Here is a 20,086-nt window from a genome sequence, read left to right as displayed (position 1 = left end):
TAATCTTTAAAATGATCTCAGATTAAATTTGTTTCTGATTTTTACTATGTCTGTATCTGGCTGTCCGAAAAATTAGTGAATCACTGCCTGTATATTAAGCTAAGAATTTATCACATGAAAGAGTCAAGAAATGATTCAATAGCCAAACTTGAAATAGCAATAGACAAGGGAAGAGGTATTTCCTGAGAGTGGGAAATATGAAGCAAAATAAAAACTAATAAACAATACAAAGTATTGGGAGACTGTCTCTGCTAGAACTCAATCTGGAAATTGCTTGTGTCTGCCACAGATTCACTGTATCAGTAGTTCACTGTACCCCTCTCATATCATACCCTAAGTTGTAGGGAGGAGAGCAAGACTACCAAAAGAACACTAGAGAAAGGCACTGATGTAGAAAAGGCAAGTGGGACTTCTGAGGATGGCTCATGATAGATTAAAATGCTTTAAACTCCAGTTTTGTTTGGACCTTCCAGAAGCAAAGAGGGAGATTAGTAGCTACAGCCATAGTACTCTAATGAACATGCAATACAGAAATTTTAAACTTAAGCAATTTGCATCTGCAAATTATAGGCAGTTAGTAAAAACTGAATGACATTCAAGAAATCTATCATTTAAAGATATCTCATATGGAATTGCTTACTGAAAAAGAATGAAGTTAACTCTAGCACCACACTGTCTGCTCTCTGATGTTTATGTATATTTTTCTTAAAGTATTTTATTAGCTGTTCGTATTTCTAATTCTATGGTGTGTTTTCTCGCATCCTCAATTAATTCCATTGTGGCTTTTATAAAGTTTTTTAATAAGCAATTTCTTTAGATGATCCATAATTGTGATCAATTCTTTTGTCCAGCAGGGACAACCCAGATTAATAACACCACATTTATAATGATGCCTAATAATCCTTGTTTCTTTCTGGGGATGCTTTACATTATATACATATTTACAATATTTTATCTCATCCAATTTCTAAACAGGGATGAGAATAGGTTTTCCATGAGTATTTCATTGTCTTTCCACTCTTTCACATCAAGAACTGATCATAAACATAGTGTCACTAATGATGAGCTATATCAATCTCTAAACTTTTCATGTTCGATCTCTACTCTGCTGATCATATAAGGTGAATGCACAACAAAGACCTATTCAAGACAATTTCATATAAATTAAAAGGTTATTTGAAAAGCATTATTGAGATATTTAGCAGAATCCTTAATTGTAGGAAAGCAACAGACAATTTAACCATTTTCACCTAGATGGAAGAGAATAGATGGCAAATTTCTTACGTATTATCAAGGAGAGAGGATGAGAGAGAGAGAGAGAGAGAGAGAGAGAGAGAGATTCAGCTTCTGCGTACAGCATGAATATTTGCTAAAGTATCAGTCTGATGCGGTATGGAAAGAATCTTTGAAATGCTACTGCTTTTAGCCACTATCATGCATGTGGACAGAAAAATTACACCCCAAAAAGCATACATTCATCCATTTAATCAGTCATTCAATGATTTTTTATTGAGACCCTCCCTTGTGCCAGGCATAGTTCTGAGCTTTTAGGATACAGAGGGGAATGGGTCAGAAAATTTCCTGTCTTCGTAAAGAATACATTATTATAGCAGGATTAGTAAGACAGCAAAGAAGTAAAAACGAATGAACAAAGCAAGTTCAAATAGAGATTGGTGCTAAGAAAAAAACCCGAGACTGTATGATGTGTTCGAATGGCTGGATGTAGGTACACTTTGGGATGGGAAAGCAGAGACAGCTTCGGGATGAAAAGAAATACAGCTCTCAATTACTGAGAGGCTAGTTATACAGGATTTTTTCCCTTCATCTCTCTCCTGACGACCATATTTTGTCATTTCACTAATTATTATGGTTCCATTAAAGTGTTGAAATGCCGCTCAGTAAATGATTCCTGAAATCCCAGTGTCCTCAGCACCAGTACAATTGGAAAATGTGGTAGAATTCAAACAAATAATTCCACTGCTGTGATAAAATATGAGGTGGGGAATGATGCTTAACTCAGTGAGTAACCTAAAGCGTCTTGTTTTGAGAGCTGCCTTTGACTTTAAGCCTCCCCAGTCCATCAAGCCTCCAGGAACTCCTCCAAGAGGAGAGGCAACATTTGTTGCCACTAGATGGCACCAGTTAATTTCATATTTTTAAGACGAAAAACACAAAAACCCAACATACCTTTTTCTATGTAAAAGCCACATTTAACAGGGAAAAATGTTACTTGGCACTATTATTAATAAAAGTATTGTTCTTTTATTAATAATTTTCTTATAGGAGGGATCACAGCAATAGCATTATAGATGGTATGTTCATTCACTCACATACATGTCTATTCGATGTATATTTGTTCCAAATAATCTTTTTGAAAATGTATTAGTAATGTCTTTGAAATGTTAAAAGGAAAAAAGGGAATTGAATTTATTGAATACATATCATAATTGAATATATAAATATCAGGATCAAAAATATCTGATAAAAGTATATTATGATAATATATAATTTTTAAAGTTTTGTAGGAAATAGTTTTAATAAAATACAGTAGAGTTGTTTATTTTTTATTATTTTTACTTCATTTTAATTTTTTTTATTGAAGTACAGTTGATTTACAATGTTGTGTTAGTTTCAGGTGTATAGCAAAGTGATTCAGATATATGTATATATATCTATGTATATATATATATATTTTTTCAGATTCTTTTTCCTTATAGATTATTACAAAATATTGAGTATCGTTCCCTGTGCTATACAGTAGGTCCTTGTTGGTTATCTATGTTATATATAGTAGTGTGTATATGTTCATCTCAAACTCCTAATTTATCTCCCCCCCTTTCCCCTTTGGTAACCATAAATTTGTTTTCTATGCCATACTCTTTAGAATTTTTAAATTTCATATCAAAACAACATTCTGCAGTACTTTGAATTAATTTTATACTTCCTATAACTTTCTTGCTAATTTGTTTCCATCATTCCTAGGGGTTGTTTATTTTTGAGAAGTAATTTCTGTTGCATCTCAAGTAATAGTAATATTTATAAATATATTTTTAAAAACTATGGTATTTATTATATCAATTAAATGTAACAACAACTCTTATGAAATGTAAAATGGGATGTGAATCACTTAGCTAAATGTATATCATTTAGTCATATATCAAAAAATTTAATATGTATAACTTTATAAAACTTAATAAAACTTCAGATCTAAAAAGACACATTTTACCATATGATCTCCTTGTTTCTGACTAGTTACTGTTCAATTAAAACATATGCAAGTGTAAAATATCCTCATTTTTCAAAAAGAAGTGGCTGGTAAACATTCAAATTATGTTTATTCAGAAACAAAACTAACTATTTTCACATTTCCTGTTAAAAACGTAAAAATGGCTCTGAATAACCTGCCATCAGTAGACTTTGAAATAAAAGTACAGTGACAAAATGAGAGTGCACATAAAATGCACTGAAAAGAATGCATACAGCATTCATATGCTGTATGAATATAATTATAGGAAATAAAAAAAATGAAACATTGCATGTTTATTATGCTAACATATTTATTTAAAAAATCTAAACATCTTTGCTACTTCAGTATGAAAAATGAGTGCATCAAACTAGCTGTTAATTTGACTATCACTATATTTCCTTCATCCTAAAACGGTCCAAAAATAACACTCACCTTAACATTTGATAGATTTCTTTGCCTCATGGTAAAGAGTGCTCTGTATCTCTGTTCTTCCTCATAGATTCTCTCTTCACAGGCTTCTTTCTCATTTATGAGATGATCAAACACAGCTTGTGCATGTTCCTTTTTCTCTCTCATGGCTATAAACTGGTCTCTATGACAAAATAAAGAATTGCATTTGCCATTAATTCACATTTAATTTTCTAATGTGCATTTATGATACATTTTAAAATACCCAATATTGAAAAATCTTAGACTGAATGGCTATGCAAAAATTCCCTAGTCCTTTTCATAGGCCTGTCTCCATGAGCTACATCTAAATGATCCAGGTGGAAGACAATCTCTGGAGATTTAGCGGATTCTCTTGGCTGCCTACCCAGTGTGCCTCTGTTTTGTTGTCATTCCAGAAGAATTCCCCCTCCATGCAGCATATAACTCCAAGGGTACATTCTGATTAGATTAAGCCAACCAGCAAGAGGCTAATTATTCACCACTAAGCATATATTAAGACAGTGCAGTAAGATGAAAGGCAAGAGCCAAATTCCATGTAGAAGGGGCTCAATTCACTAAATGTGAACAAGGAGTCCTGTTTTCAAATTTGCTGACAACAGCCATAGTGGAGAGAAAGAAACAAAAAATGAGTACCATGTGCTGAGCTGCTGAATCAACAAACCCTGCAGCCTACCCTACCTAGAGGCCTCCTGTTACATAAGATAATACGTTTCACTATTGTTTAAGCTGGTGTTTGAGTGTGTGTGTGTGTGTGTGTGTGTGTGTGTGTGTGTGCCCTAGCGTGTGTATATGTGCCCTTGTGTATTTTGTCATTTGCAACTAAGTACTTCCAGACACAGAAGTAAAATTATTTTTATGGTGAAATCAGTGGTTATATTAGGAACTATACTAGTAGAAAAAGCATCAAAAAGTGGTTAAAACAATACTGCGAAAATAAATACGCTTTAGAAATAACTTCCAGACTTGATCAGTAACCCAGAATCTAGAATAAGCGGAGCTGCAAAAGCTCAGCAGTCTTATGTTACCCACATTCATTTTCATCTCTACTGGTATGGAAAATTGAATCATTTGCACAGTTAGTTATAAAGGCAGCAGGACTAAAATTTTTGGGGGGCTAAAATGTTAAAGTGCTTTGAATATAATATCTCATTTAATACAACAACCACCCTATTAAAGAATAATTATTTCAGCCATCTAACAGATGAAAAAGCTCAACTTCGGTATTATTAGCTTGTGTAAGCTAATTAGTAAATGACAGAACCAGAATTCAAATCCAGTTCTGACTACCTCTATTTGATTCAGCAGCTCAACACAAAGTACTCATTTTTTTCCTCTCTCTCTACTATGGCTGTTATCAGGAAATTTGAAAACATGACTCTAGCCACACTTTTTAGATGGGTGTCTCTCCTTTTAAATGGAATAAAGTCCTTCCCTTTCATCTGTCTTGCCTCTGTTTTTTCCACTTCATCACTCGTACTAACAACATCCATAATTCTTATGAGATGTCCTATGTAAGCACTCACTAATATCAACATTGACACTAGGTGAAAGTATCAGTAGATTATTCCTAGTACAGTTAATCTTCAGTAATCTTCCGTTCCAGTCCTAGTTTAGGGAGTCAATATGCACAGTCAAAAGAGCACACACTTTGGAAGAGGACAAACCTAAGCTGGAGTAGCTCTACCACTAATTAGCAGTGCAATCTTAATCATTTAATTTCCCTGAGCCTCTGTTTCTCTGGCATTCATGTGGGAATGTTATGACAGGATTTAAGAATTCACTGTGAGAACTGGATGAGATAGGTGCTTAGACTGCCCACAAAATGCCTGGCACACTAGGAAGTCAATCAATCTTAGCTTTAAATCTTACTTGACACTGTCCATCATCACTGTTAATAGATTTGTAAATGATACACAGTGTCAGCTATTCTTTTTCTCCTCTTCCAGGGCAAAGGCAGAGTTTGGTCAAGTTTAGGGATGGAATTGATTCACTGGGACATGGTGACTGTTCTTGCCTGAAAAGCAATATAGTCTAGGCACAGGATGGAAGAAAATGTAAGAATTGAAATGGTAAGAATCCTGGAAAAAAAAATTCATCAGCTCCTGAACAAAATATAAGTTTAGTGTAAATTATATAATTTCAGGCTTATCCCTTTGAGTCCCCAAATATTCTTACAGATATTAAACAATATGGATACATATCTTTCAAAGTAATATCAGGTAATATCTTCCCTGATATTCTGTATATGATATAGTAATTTTCAGGTAAAGCTGTATGATCATTTTGAAAGTAAATTTTGTAATAAACTTAAATAAAAAATAAAATCCTGTTGTAACAGCTAAACAAATCCTTGTTGAGTTCATTGACTTGACTCCATTAAGATACATGGTATTAGATTGTGCATAACTATTTTTCTGACACTTTATCCCTCAAGTGTTATGATTTTGCTAATACTGTATTAGCCTTCTATATTTAAATCAGACCATCATTCCTAAATGTGACCAATGCATATTCCTCCAGTAGTCCTCCAAATCCTGTTCTCAATGTATTATAAAATAGGAAATACTCAATAGGAAGAGTATGTAAGTTCTAAGTGGGGGTCTATGGATACAGTAAGAGTCTTAAAGCATGATTATTCTCAAAGTGAAAGGCCTTTGTCAGGTATGCCCCAGACGAATGAGGGGACTGTATAAGAGGCTTTTGAAGACAATTAATGTGAATAAATTACATGAGGTTTTATAGAATTTCTAAACTCTTACCTCAAAACTGTTATCAAAAAAGGTTGGGTGAAAAAATATATATTATTAACCATGTCATATAAGTGAAAAATGCTGAAATTAGTGGGAGAGGTTATGAATTTCATAATGAATAAAAGTTCTTATGCTTGGAAAAGGAGAAACATTAGCAGTTATTACAATAAGAATAAACCCAGAGGAGCAATGAAAAATGACAGCAATTTATGATTATGTTTTTAAACCAAAATTATCAAATATCACATGTATATTTCATATCAAATCATGATAGAAAATATGGATCATTTGAAGAATAAATTTTAAACATGGAAATTTGATCACACCTCTTTTATAAATGATATATTAAACATTTAATATTTTGATAAATTTTAAGTACTTACTTTAAACAGTCAAGTGTGTGGTCAAAAACATTCTTTTCCTTTTGTTTTTCTTCTAAGTCTTTATTCAATTGATTTATTTTTGCATGATAAATACTTGTTTTACTTTTAGTGGTCTCTATTTCTTTGAAAGTTATTGAGCATTTATCCTGAAAAAAAAAATTCAGGAATATTTTAAGTACTAGGATTTTCAAATCCTTGCAATTTAGAAACACAAATACTTTTGGCCATGTGAACAATTAAAAGCAAATAGTAATCTCTTATCAATATAAGTAACAACTTAGGTTTGTGTTCTCTTCTCTTACATCTGATGAGGTTTTCTAAAAGATGGGTTATAACTACCTAGTCTCTCTCCCCGCCCTTCCTCTCCCTCCCTCTCTACCCTGCACTAACTTGTCTCCCCTCCCACACACATACATGCACAACCGAAAGGCATGTCTCTTAAGATGCCAGCATGTGGTCATGGGTTATCAAACATGTACACTAAAGGCAGGCAAGGATATATATTGTTCTGATGTTTAAGAAAAAGGAGTCAATGTTTAATACCAGCACAATTCCCCAAGGCTGGCCAGTCCAATTCCAGATTGGAGATTTGATTTTGTATCAATTTTTGCATGATCCCTTCGTAACTGTTGGTGTTTATGTTGACGGACTGATTCACTGACTGGGTGACTGACTCACTGAAGGTTGTTTTTCCCCACGTCTCGCACTGCTTCTAGCTGGTGCTGCTCTCCCAGTGGATTTCACAGTCTCAATTGCTCCCGTTGCTCCTGTTTTCCCCATGTGCTTTCTAATTCTTTCTCTATTCTTACAGATTTCAAGAAGAAAGAATTGGTAATCTTTTATACTTATTTTCCTATAAAAATCTTCTGTTTGTCCAAGATTTGGAAAATTGAGTACTGTATTTGAATTTTCATATCACCCCTTCTTTTCTTTTTTTTTCTGGAACTTCTGGAACTCTTCTACTAATAAATGGGTTTTTTTTGGTTGGTTTGTTTGTTTGGTACCAGAAGGTAGTTGAGATGGCTGACAAGGATTCTTCAGTGGGCCTACTAGGATATTATGTTATTTCTGGGAGAAAATTCAAGCAAACAAAAAGTGTGAGAAGGCACAAGTATGGGTAAAAATAAGTAGGAACAAGTCAGAGAGGATGGGCAATTGTGGGTACAGCACGCTATCACGAAACCTGACTTTTCGTTCAGATTCCATAACGCATTCAGTAATACTGTTTAGCTTGGCCCATGACTGAAATGCTTACACACAGTAAAAGATAAAATTATTTGTCTAACTTAGGTTCTTAGAAGGTAGAAATGCTGGTGTAGTGTTGTTTATATACCAGTCAACATAATGAGGACTTAATAAATGCTATTAATGATGTTTGCAAGTTTCTTCAGGATGGGGTTCCATAGCATGACACACAAGGCATTGCCTGTCTCACTAGCTTCATATATTTGCACTCTTATAACTCTTATAACTCTGGTCATACCAAAGTGCTTGCAATTCCACAAACACATAGCATTCTCACATGATCTCCTTGCTTTGCAAACACAAGGTCTGTTTCTAAAAAGCCCTTACTTCATTTCTTCAAGTTAAAATTTATATAATAATAATAATAATAATGCTAACAATTATTGAAACCAATAATTTCAATAATTGGAAACCATTTGTTGAATTCAACCATTTGTTGAATGCTTCCAGTGCCAATTATTCTTTTAGTCTTTTTGCGTATATCATCTCTGTTCTCTAAACATCACGGCAAGGCAAATATTCAACCTTCAATTTCTCCATTAGTAATTATCATTCTTAGACATCACCTCCTCTGAAAAATCTTCCTGGATGCCCTTGATTCAGCTGCATTTCCTCCTTCTTGACTCTTCCCCCACCATTACACCATTGTCGTGGCTCTGCTCACAATGTATTAAGGCTGTCTGTTTCCTTGTCTGATCCCCAGCAAGATGATGTGTTTCTTGAGTGAACCAACTTCTTCTTTTACTTCTCCAACTCCAGGAAATTCCAACAATGTTTAAGACATTTTAAGTACTCAGGAGTAATTGGAAAGACATCAATTTGAAGGACAAACAAAAGAAAATGAACCCTTCTTCTCTAACCCTCAAACTCTTAGTAACTTCTCTAATACTGAGCATACACACAAAGTATTCAGCCATGTTTTTCATTGGAATTTATTTGTATTTGTTAACCTTTGGAAAATTTTAGTTACTATTTTAGCAAATATTCAGATGTGGATATAAGAACTGTGGTGGCATTCCGCTGCAGTCTTGAACACATATGTTTTATCTTTTGTGACACATGTTACAAGTAATTTGTCATCAATAACAGCAGTGTGCTGGGTTGTAAGAGCTGGCCTGAATGTTTTGTTCCTGATATTAATGGATTTATTTTTAATGTTTCATAATTAAGTATCATGTTTGCTGGAAAATACTGGTAGACACTATAACACATGTTATTAAGGTATGGATGTTTTCATTATATATCTAGACAGTTAAGAGGTTTCTTAAAATCAGTGGCTTTCAAATTTTATCAAATATTTTAGGCTAACTGTCTTTCACTTGTGTAAATGCAGTGAATTATATTAGTACACTTGTTTATGCTCAATCATCTTCACATTCTTCAAAGGAATCTTATTTTGTAAAGTACAGTATTTTTAGCACGTTGGAAAATTCAATTCACTGATATATTTAAGATTTTGTCATCTATGTTCATAAGTGAGATCACCTACAGATTTCTTACTTATGCTAATATTCTTCAGTTATGATTTCAGGGTTATACTTTTATAGAATAAATTTAGAAGCTTTCCATGCTTTCTTATGCTCTCTGCCTGGTTTTGTGGGGAGGCCTATAAAGCATCTGTGCTTGTTCTTGCTGTTACTGGTAGAGTTTAGACCAGTTTTATTGTTATTGATCCATTTTTGTTATTTTTTTCTCTTCACCCAGTTTTCATCATTCGTATTTCAAAAATAAATTATATACTTCATCAAGATTTTAAAACAAATTGCTATGCAATTTCGTATATAATTATGTCTCTTTTAATTTTTATCATGGCACATTCTTTTTGCCTTTCATAGATATGCCAAGTATTTTTAGTTCTTCTTACCAAAATAATTTATTGGTAATACCAAATTATAATGTTGGCCCAGTCCATAAATTTTGCTTTATAGTTTATCATCAGTCACTTGTAATAAATGGTAATTTGTAATTTTAAATATTCCTTAACACAGAAGTAAATAAAGAAAATGTGATTTAAAAAACATTTCCAGTGGTCTACATATTTTTTCTTTCTGCTATATTTTTTGTTAGAGTTCTGATTTTACTTCACTGAGGTCAATAAAAGTAACCTGTATGATTTGACCAGTATAATGTAATGGTCAGGAGCAGAGCTTCTAGTGCCAGATACATTGAATTAACAAGCTGGGTGAAACTGAACAAGTTAATTAAAAAATAATGCATCAGATTCTTCAACTGTACAATGCAGATAATAATAGTACACTCTTCATAGGGTTATCATGAAGATGAAATTAGTTAATAGGTCTGAGCACTTAGAACAATGCCTGACATATAAAAACATGCAAAATATTAATATCTGTTATTATTATACATATTATTTTCCTTGGTAATTTTAAAAAATATTTCTTTTGTGGCCCTGTACAGGGTCAACTTTATTTAAAGGATATGATTACACCTCCATCTCATGGCCCACAAGCTGTCCACTAACAAATCATATTGGTGTTACCTTTAAAATATATCCAGGGGATAGCAAGTTAAAGAAAATGGATTATCTCTACTTCCCCATATTCAATGATTCTCTAAAGTTAGAATGTTAGATGTGAGGATTTTAAGGGAGTAAATATTTCTAAGTTGGAAAAAGCCCTGAAGTCCTTTGATATATAGCCATTTGTTCATGCCACCTACATACCAGCTTGAGGGTAACATTTAGACGTCAGATATTAACAAATGTTTCAATCTGTACATTGGTCTCATCTTCAGAATCATGGTACTATCTCAGACACTACAAATCCCTATCTCTACTTTGTAGGAAAGGTAACAGAAGGATACACTATACCAGTGGGAAAGACACTGTAAGAGAGAAAATGAAGACACAGAGACTGTGTGTGTGTGTGTGTGTGTGTGTGTGTGTGTGTGCGCGCGCGCGCGTGCGCACGCGCCCATGTGCATGCATGCATGCAGAATCAACTTAGTGCAACCAATTAGAAATGAGAGACATCCACCTAAAATTAAATTTGCTGGCATAGTTTTCATTGAGATGAAAAGGTTGTAAATTCAAAATTATTTTTTGACATTAAATTTCTTACCTCAGTTTTCATTAATGCATCCCGGGTTTTCTTCCCCTTTCTTCGTAATTTTTTCTTTGTTTTCTCTACATTTCTTTTAACATATTCTTTCCTCTCAATTATTTCACCTAGTAACTATAGGACATTTAGAAATTAAGATGTGCAACATTTACAATCCAATTATCTTGGTTTAGACCAGATAGTTCCCAAGCAACTATTTTAATAACAACAACATATATTTTGGTATAAAAGGAAAGGAATTCACCACACATGAATTACAAAAACATACTAGGATATCCATAATCCCAATATTCAATTTGAATTACCCAAGAAAATAAAAGTCTAATCAATTTTAACTAAGTAACAAAAACTAATAAACTCACATAGAAATAAATTTTCCTCACAATATTTAAAATATTTTAACCAAAATTAAAACTCCAAATTTTCAGCAATCATTATAGAAAGTGTATGAAAACTTACTCTTTCAAGGAGTTTATGCTAAATTAATAGTTCTTATGATTTATACACTATTAAAGAATAATAAAACAAAAATGATTACTGCACTACAAGAAGGTATAAAACAATGGCTATTATAAAATAGGAAAAGATAGAAGTTATTAATCTTTTCTGGAATTCATTATCATACTCAGATGATTACACCAAGGCTTTGATGCAATTAATAAACTCCTATCATTAATGTAAGGAGGAGCCATTATTAAAATCATTTATATCACTAGGTGTTAGTACTGGTTATATATTCATTACACGAGCTCTAGGATAAGCATTTATAAGCCCCAAGAAGTACACTCAGAATTTGCTGTTTCCATGGTTTATGGCATTGTACAAGTGGCTTCATGCAGGTAGGCCCAAATTTTCTCATGTCTATGTTACAGATAAACTCTCTCTTGCCTACTTCAGAGAGATGCTTTGAAGACCAAAATAAACATTCGTAATAGGAAAACTTTGAAAATCACAAAGTTTTTAAAATAATGAAATTTTGAAAATTATTAAAGACTAAGAATATAAAGTTACATCATCATTTGCAAAGAAAAAAAAAAAACCCTGTTGCCAAAATGGCCCAAATGAATATACGCACATCCTCCCTGCAGCTGAGGACAAGAATGTATAATTCCTACCACACCTTCTAATTCTCCAAAAGACTAATGATATGATGTATGCATATTTTTCTTTGGGAAGGGCTAGTAATATCAGTTACTGCCATAAACTTGTTGTTTTGAAAATATTTTATTAACATTTGCTTTATTTTTCATCCTAGCTGTCTTAACTTCATTTACATACATCAAAAATTTACCACGAAAATGTCAAGATGCATTATATTCTATATTTGAGCAAACGTAGCTTTGGAATTTTATTAACAAGCAGTGAAGACTTTGAATTAAATTTACTACAGTGGGTAATCATACCAGATAAATCACTACTCACCCATTTGAAAACTGCTTTTCCTAAGTACTTTCTAAGATAAAGTGTCGAGTTCTAGGTAATAGCGTTAATAGCCTTGCTATATAATTCCACTGTAGATCAGTTGTGTGGTCATAAAATAGTTACTTATTTTGTCCATGCTTTTGTGTCTTCCTATGTGAAATCATAATTTTCCAAATGATAATGTAAAATCGCATAGATGATTTATTGACCTGAATATTCCTGCAAATTAGTTTCTGGATTAATTATAAATGCTTACATCAGAATGTTCTTCGTGGCAAGTTCTGAGTTTTACAGCTTCTTCTTCTAGTTTAAGCAGTGGTATCTTTGTTTTTGCCAGTGCTAAGGCATATATTGCTTTCTTTCTCATAAGATCCTGCTTCTCAAGTGCCTGCTCTTCTTGAAGGGAAAAGAGTCTTTTCTGCCAGCAAAGATTTTTAAAATGATTCATTGTTATTAATTACCTAAACATTTATTGAGACTCTATCCTGTGCTGGTCAGTAATGTCTAAAAATGAAAACAATAAATGCCACCATAAAAAAGCAATAGGTACGAATATAGCATATTTAAAAAGAACAGAGGTAATATTACAAAAAATGAGAGGAAAAAATTTAATAGACAATAAAAATCAGATATCCTTAAGTACTGGAGGATAATAAGGTTAGATGGCACATTAATGACAAATATTGAAATATATGTAATTCCTGCATTCTAAGACCAAATAAAACTAATAAACAAGAAGTTAATAACAAACTATTAAGCAAAAAGGATTAGAAGATTATGGAATTATTGGGCTTATCTACAGAGAGAAATAAATTAGGGAATTTGGCATTTTCAAGCATATAGAATTAGAGAGACACTGCTTTTATATGTTTGAAAATATCAAATTTCCCAATAGAAAAAAATCACAAAATTTGTGTTTACCTCAAAAAGGAACAGAGGTGCAGATAATCTCAAATAATTTTTAAAATTAACACTGTCTTAGACTGTTTTGCCTCTTGATTTTATTCTTTTTATAGTAATGGTTTCAAATATTTATGTATTTCTGAAGGGGAGGCAGTCTATAAACATGCCAGTGTTCAGAACACCCAATTTAGGTCCCAAAGGATATGCAGGTGGTAGATAAAGATTTTTTAAAAAGTAAAATTGATTTTGCTAGTTATAATGCTTTAGTTTCAAAATCTTTATATAGAAATATCATAGCATGTTTTCTTTTCAGTCTTTCTTTTCAGTTTCTTTATGCATGATCAGACACTGCTAGTCGTACACAGAGGGCAACTGTCATCAACTAAGGAGAGAAAACTGCTGGCTTGCAAACCAAGTAGTGAAAAGATGCCTCATTACAGGCAAATTTAAAATGCTACGTAAAATGAAAATTAAAGGAAGAATAAAATATTGAAACCAAATTGGGATTACCTGAATCATCATTCCATTAGCCACTTCACTTCGAGTGAGTTTTTTCAAGAATTCTTCTCTGCCCTATATATTATCAAATTTTTTAAAAAGGAGGTTTTATTTATAGAATATCAAAAAACATTTTAAAACAACTGCTAACATAAAATGCATTTTACTTAGGTTAAAACGAAGAGTAAACTGCTCATTACAAATTGAGTGTTATAATTTTTTATAAATAAACCTGATGTTATCTGAGGCAAAATTAGTAAGTGCTACAAGACCAGGAAATAGAATACAGAATTTCCGTTCAATTTAGTTTGTATTTTATAATCCTGAACTGAAATACCGAAGTAGGAAAATAAAACAGGAAAAACTAGATAGTCTTCAATCCCTCTTTTAAAAAACTATCTGTTTGTTTTTAATACTATTTTCCAGAATGAACATATTCAATTTTGAAGGCAAGGTAAATTCAAGTTTAAAGTTTGCAAAATATGATCAGATTCTAGCCATCTGGCTAGAAAAATTTCTTTTTTTCCCTTTCTTATTTAAAAAAAATCATTTCTTGAAAGTTAGTGGGCAAAAAATATGTGGAAAAATCTTCTCTTTTGCTACTTGGATAGAGAGTCTTAAATTCTTCATAGTTGTACTTTATATCATCACAAAACCAGATTTGGAAATAACTCAAAAATTTCCTTCTGCTTTTAGAATTACATCTTGGAACCTCTTAGTGAGGGAGGAGCTGTCTTGGATTTAAGCTGTCCTCCATATTCAAAAGAGATGTATAGCTTTGTAAAGAAGAACAGTGGAGGTTGAGAAATGTCTCTAAAATTCCTACTTCATTACTGAACCCCTCATCATATCACAGAGTCTACACAGACATTATAAAGAAACAAGTCAGTAAGTCTCTCCTACAGCCCTTCCTTTTCTTAGTATAGCAACCCATCAAAATTACACTCTCCTAAAGTAAAAAAAGTTACTCTCCTAAAGTAAAAAAAGTAACTTCAAAGAAGGAAAGAGGAGATAAAGAAACTATTATCTTTAAATATTACTTCACCTAAGGACATACCTAAACCTAAAACCAATTTATACAATGATGTATTTTGATAATTTAAAAGAAATTAGTTGCCTTTTAAAAAAAATAGATTTTTAAAGGAGTATAATTGCTTCACAATACTGTGTTAGTTTCCATTGTACAAAAAAGTGAATCAGCCATATGCATACATATACCCCCATTTCCCCCCCCTCAAGCCTCCCTCCCACCTTCCCTATCCCACCCCTCTAGGTGGTCACAAAGCACCGAGCTGATCTCCCTGTGCTATGCTGCTGCTTCCCACTAGATAACTATTTTACATTTGGTAGTGAATATATGTCGATGCTACTTTCACTTCACCCCAGCTTCCCCCTCCCATCCTGTGTCCTCAAGTCCATTCTCTAGGTCTATGTCTTTATTCCTGCCCTGGCACTAGGTTCATCAGTACCAATTTTTTTTTCTTAGATTCCATATATATGTGTTAGAATATGGTATTTGTTTTTCTCTTTCTGACTTACTTCATTCTGTATGACAGACTCTAGGTCCATCCACCTCACTATAAATAACTCAATTTTGCTTTTTATGGCTGAGTAATATTCCACTGCATATATGTGCCACATCTCCTTTATTCATTCATCTGTCAATGCTCATTTAGGTTGCTTCCATGTCCTGGCTATTGTAAATAGTGCTGCAATGAACATTGGGGTACATGTCTCTTTTTGAATTATGGTTTTTTCAGGGTATATAGGCCCAGTAGTAGCGTTGCTGGGTCATATGGTAGTTCTATTTGTAGTTTCTTAAGAAACCTGCATACTGTTCTCCATAGTGGTTGTATCAATTTACATTCCCACCAAAAATGCAAGAGGGTTCCCTGTTCTCCACACCCTCTCCAGCATTTATTGTTTCTAGATTTTTTGATGATGCCCATTCTGACTGGTGTGAGGTGATACCTCATTGCAGCTTTGATTTGTATTTCTCTAATAATTAGTGATGTTGAGCAGCTTTTCATGTGCCTCTTGGCCATCTGTATGTCTTCTTTGGTGAAATGTCTATTTAGGTCTTCTGCCCATTTTTTAATTGGGTTGTTTGTTTTTGTGATATTGAGCTGCACGAACTGTTTGTATATTTTGGAGATTAATCCTTTGTCTGTTGCTTCATTTGCAAATATTTTCTCCCATTCTGAAGGTTGTCTTTTCATCTTGTTTATGGTTTCCTTTGCTGTGCAAAAGCTTTGAAGTTTCATTAGGTCCCATTTGTTTATTTTTGTTTTTATTTCCATTACTCTAGGAGGCGGGTCAAAAAAGATCTTGCTGTGGTTTATGTCAGAGTGTTTTTCCTATGTTTCCCTCTAAGAGTTTTATAGTGTCTGGCCTTACATTTAGGTCTTTAATCCATTTTAAGTTTATTTCTGTGTATGGTGTTAGGTAGTGTTCTAATTTCATTCTTTTATATGTAGCTGTCCAGTTTTCCAAGCACCACTTATTGAAGAGGCTGTCTTTTCTCCATTGTATGTTCTTGCTTCATTTGTCGTAAATTAGGTGACCATATGTGCGTGGGTTTATCTCTGGGCTTTCTATCCTGTTCCATTGATGTATATTTCTGTTTTTGTGCCAGTACCACACTGTGTTGATTACTGTAGCTTTGTAGTATACTTTGAAGTCTGGGAGCCTGTTTCCTCCAGCTCCATTTTTCTTTCTCAAGATTGCTTTGGCTATTCGGGGTTTTTTGTGTTTCCATATGAATTGTAAAATTTTTTGTTCTAATTCTGTGATGAATGCCATTGGTAGATGAATAGGGACTGCACTGAATCTGTAGATTGCTTTGGTAGTTGCCTCTTCTAACATGACAACAGATACAGTGGTTTTATCAAATAAACATGTAATAATGGAGCCAAATTAAAAATGCCTCTACAGACTGGAAAAAAATACACTGTATTCCAGAATAGAGTGTTACATTTGAACTTTGTCTGAAAGTAACTGAAAAATGTGTGTGTGTGTGTGTTTGTGTGTGTGTGTGTGTCAAGGAGATGAGTTGGGAAATAGTAAGGCATGAAGATGAAATGATAAACTATCAGCTTATACATAATCTTTAAAGCCATAGTAAGAAAATTAATGAAGAATGTTAAGCAAGGTGTCTGTTGCAAAAAGGTCACTCTGATTGCAATGGGGATTAGTTTGTGTTTCCTTAAAATTCATTCATTCATCCTTTGAAGTTTTGTTTTTATAATTGTCAGTAAGAGAGAAATCTATTGTTTAAGTGAATTCAAGTCCTTGAACTTATATAAATTAACATCGTTCAAGAAGAACTTGTGAATATAAGGCCAATAAAAACTGTAGGCAGTATATGAGACATTATAATAAAATAGACCAGAAGTCCAAAGGTGCAAGAGTAAAACAATTGCATTTCTTTGAAAAGAAGGGAAAGAGTCCCTTGAAATTTTGAAACCTGTATTTCTACACAAAACCAACTCAACCTATTACCAGTGGACAAATCTGCACTCTCCATCAGAAAAACATCTGGAGTTTCACTCTTTCCTCTCAGGGAACTCTTTCAAGCTCTGTTTTCTGCCATGCCCCAAACCTCTGTGACTCAGAGAGCAAGGTCAAATGACTGGTCACCAAAACGGAAAAATAGCTGTTACTTACTGCTTGGGCTGCCAATTTCAACTTCCACCAGCCACAGGGAGCATTTCCAGCCAGATGCTCAAGGCCTTCCCTCAGGACTATCGCCTCCCTCCCACTTCCTGGAAGTCTGATTGGTGCACTGGCAAGATGCTGGGAAGTTTGCCAGTTCCTAGGAGAACTACTGACTTACCATGACCTTCAAAACATCCTAGAACACGCCAAAGAGTGATATAAGGTGATCTCTGATGGTCACAAGTCTCAGGCCACACAGTGAAATATCTGAGCGAGGTGACTTATTTGTCTTCCTGTTCTGTTGTCACAGGCAGCATTCTCTGTAAAGCTGACTCTGAGGTGGGGTTTGGTATGCAGGATTCTTATTAAGGAGTGCACCTGGAATCAACTCCTGTTGGACTGGAGCGGGGACCAGTGGGAAGACAGGGAGAAGATCAAGGACTGGGCAGAAACATAGGCTGAGCTGCAAAGCAGCCCAACAACAACCTCAGTCAGCTCCATGGGGAGTCCTGGAGCAAGAAGGGGCCTTCGGCTTTGCCCCAAGTCAGACCAAGGTGGCAAGGCTACTCCTCTATTTATCAGTCGTTGGATATGAGCTGTCCCAGGAAGGGGAATGACCTTAAGCAAAGTGACTTAACTGATTCCTGAAGTAGAATCTGGGCAGTTATGTCCACTAAACAATACATATATACGTCATGAATCCCCTTGATAGAACTACTATTAGTGCTACTAAGACTTATGACTAAAGTATTATACCTGCCTACTATGTAGAGTTACCTTGTTTCAACTTCATAATGAAATCCATGAAATCGCTATTATTGTCCCCTTTTGCAAATGGGAAAACTGGGACAGATTATATAAATTGCCAAAAAGCAAAAAGCTAGCACACATTGGAAGCAGGATGCTAATCCACACTGAGAGCCCAGGGACTTTATCTCATTGACTTAGGATCTCAGTGACACCTGGATACCTAGGACCCTTCAACATGAGTGGAATATTTAGTGTAGAGCCTTCTGACTCTCATGTCCTTGCAAAGTCTGACTTTCCATGAGACTTTCCAGGCAACAGGATTGTTAGATTCTGTAACTCAGCCGCCTATTCCACAGAGAGAGGAATGGGACAGAGACTTTGTGTTCAAGAGGTGCCAATCTGCCAGTGATGCCATAGCTGGTTCTCAAACAGAATCTGCTAAGAAGGTTATGAACACTGGGGATATGTTGCTTTTTTAATTCTGCAACTCTATGACATAAATCACAGCAAGATCCTTTTTGAACCATCTACTAGAGAAATGGAAATAAAAACAAAAATAAATAAATGGGATCTAATGAAACTTAAAAGCTTTTGCACAGCAAAGGAAACCATAAACAAGATGAAAAGACAACCCTCAGAATGGGAGAAAATATTTGCAAATGAAGCAACTGACAAAGGATAAATCTCCAAAATTTACAAGCAGTTCATGCAGCTCAATAACAAAAAACAAACAACCCAATCCAAAAATGGGCAGAAGACCTAAATAGACATTTCTCCAAAGAAGATATACAGATTGCCAACAAACACATGAAAGAATGCTCAACATCAGTAATCATTAGAGAAATGCAAATCGAAACTACAATGAGATATCATCTCACACCGGTCAGAATAGCCATCATCAAAAAAATCTACAAACAATAAATGCTGGAGAGGGTATGGAGAAAAGGGAACCCTCTTGCACTGCTGGTGGGAATGTGAATTGGTTCAGCCACTATGGAGAACAGTATGGAGGTTCCTTAAAAAACTACAAATAGAACTACCATATGACCCAGCAATCCCACTACTGGGCATATACCCTGAGAAAACCATAATTCAAAAAGAGTCATGTACCAAAATGTTCATTGCAGCTCTATTTACAATAGCCAGGACATGGAAGCAACGTAAGTGTCCATTATCAGATGAATGGATAAAGAAGATGTGGCACATATATACAATGGAATATTACTCAGCCATAAAAAGAAACGAAATTGAGTTATTTGTAGTAAGGTGGATGGACCTAGAGTCTGTCATACAGAGTGAAGTAAGTCAGAAAGAGAAAGATAAATACCGTATGCTAACACATATATATGAAATCTAAGAAAAAAAAAATGTCATGAAGAACCTAGGGGTAAAACGGGAACAAAGACACAGACCTACTAGAGAATGGACTTGACGATATGGGGAGGGGGAAGGGTAAGCTGTGACAGAGTGAGAGAGTGGCATGGACATATATGCACTACCAAACGTAAAATAGCTAGCTAGTGGGAAGCAGCCACAAAGCGCAGGAGGATCAGCTAGGTGGTTTGTGACCGCCTGGAGGGGTGGGATAGGGTGGGTGGGAGGGAGGGAGACGCAAGAGGGAAGAGACATGCGAACATATGTATATGTATAACTGATTCACTTTGTTATAAAGCAGAAACTAACACACCATTGTAAAGCAAT

At 34.3% G+C, this 20,086-nt stretch overlaps 1 protein-coding gene across 1 annotated transcript in view; it reads right to left on the bottom strand.

Annotated features, from left to right (window-relative positions):
* CCDC178 (coiled-coil domain containing 178) overlaps positions 1 to 20,086 on the bottom strand; it is a gene marked incomplete at both ends in the record, with an annotated part of 351,176 nt that overhangs the window by 202,493 nt on the left and 128,597 nt on the right. Inside the window, 5 exon segments of the mRNA XM_082853050.1 lie at positions 3,680 to 3,839; positions 6,831 to 6,976; positions 11,156 to 11,269; positions 12,834 to 12,995; positions 13,991 to 14,053. Coding sequence (XP_082709176.1) covers positions 3,680 to 3,839; positions 6,831 to 6,976; positions 11,156 to 11,269; positions 12,834 to 12,995; positions 13,991 to 14,053 — 645 coding nt within the window.

The sequence above is a fragment of the Leucopleurus acutus genome (assembly GCF_964270905.1).
Source record: "Leucopleurus acutus genome assembly, chromosome: 13".
NCBI classification, from domain to species: domain Eukaryota; kingdom Metazoa; phylum Chordata; class Mammalia; order Artiodactyla; family Delphinidae; genus Leucopleurus; species Leucopleurus acutus.
Note: the sequence above shows the minus strand (reverse complement) of the source record. Positions and strands in the feature narration are given on the sequence as shown.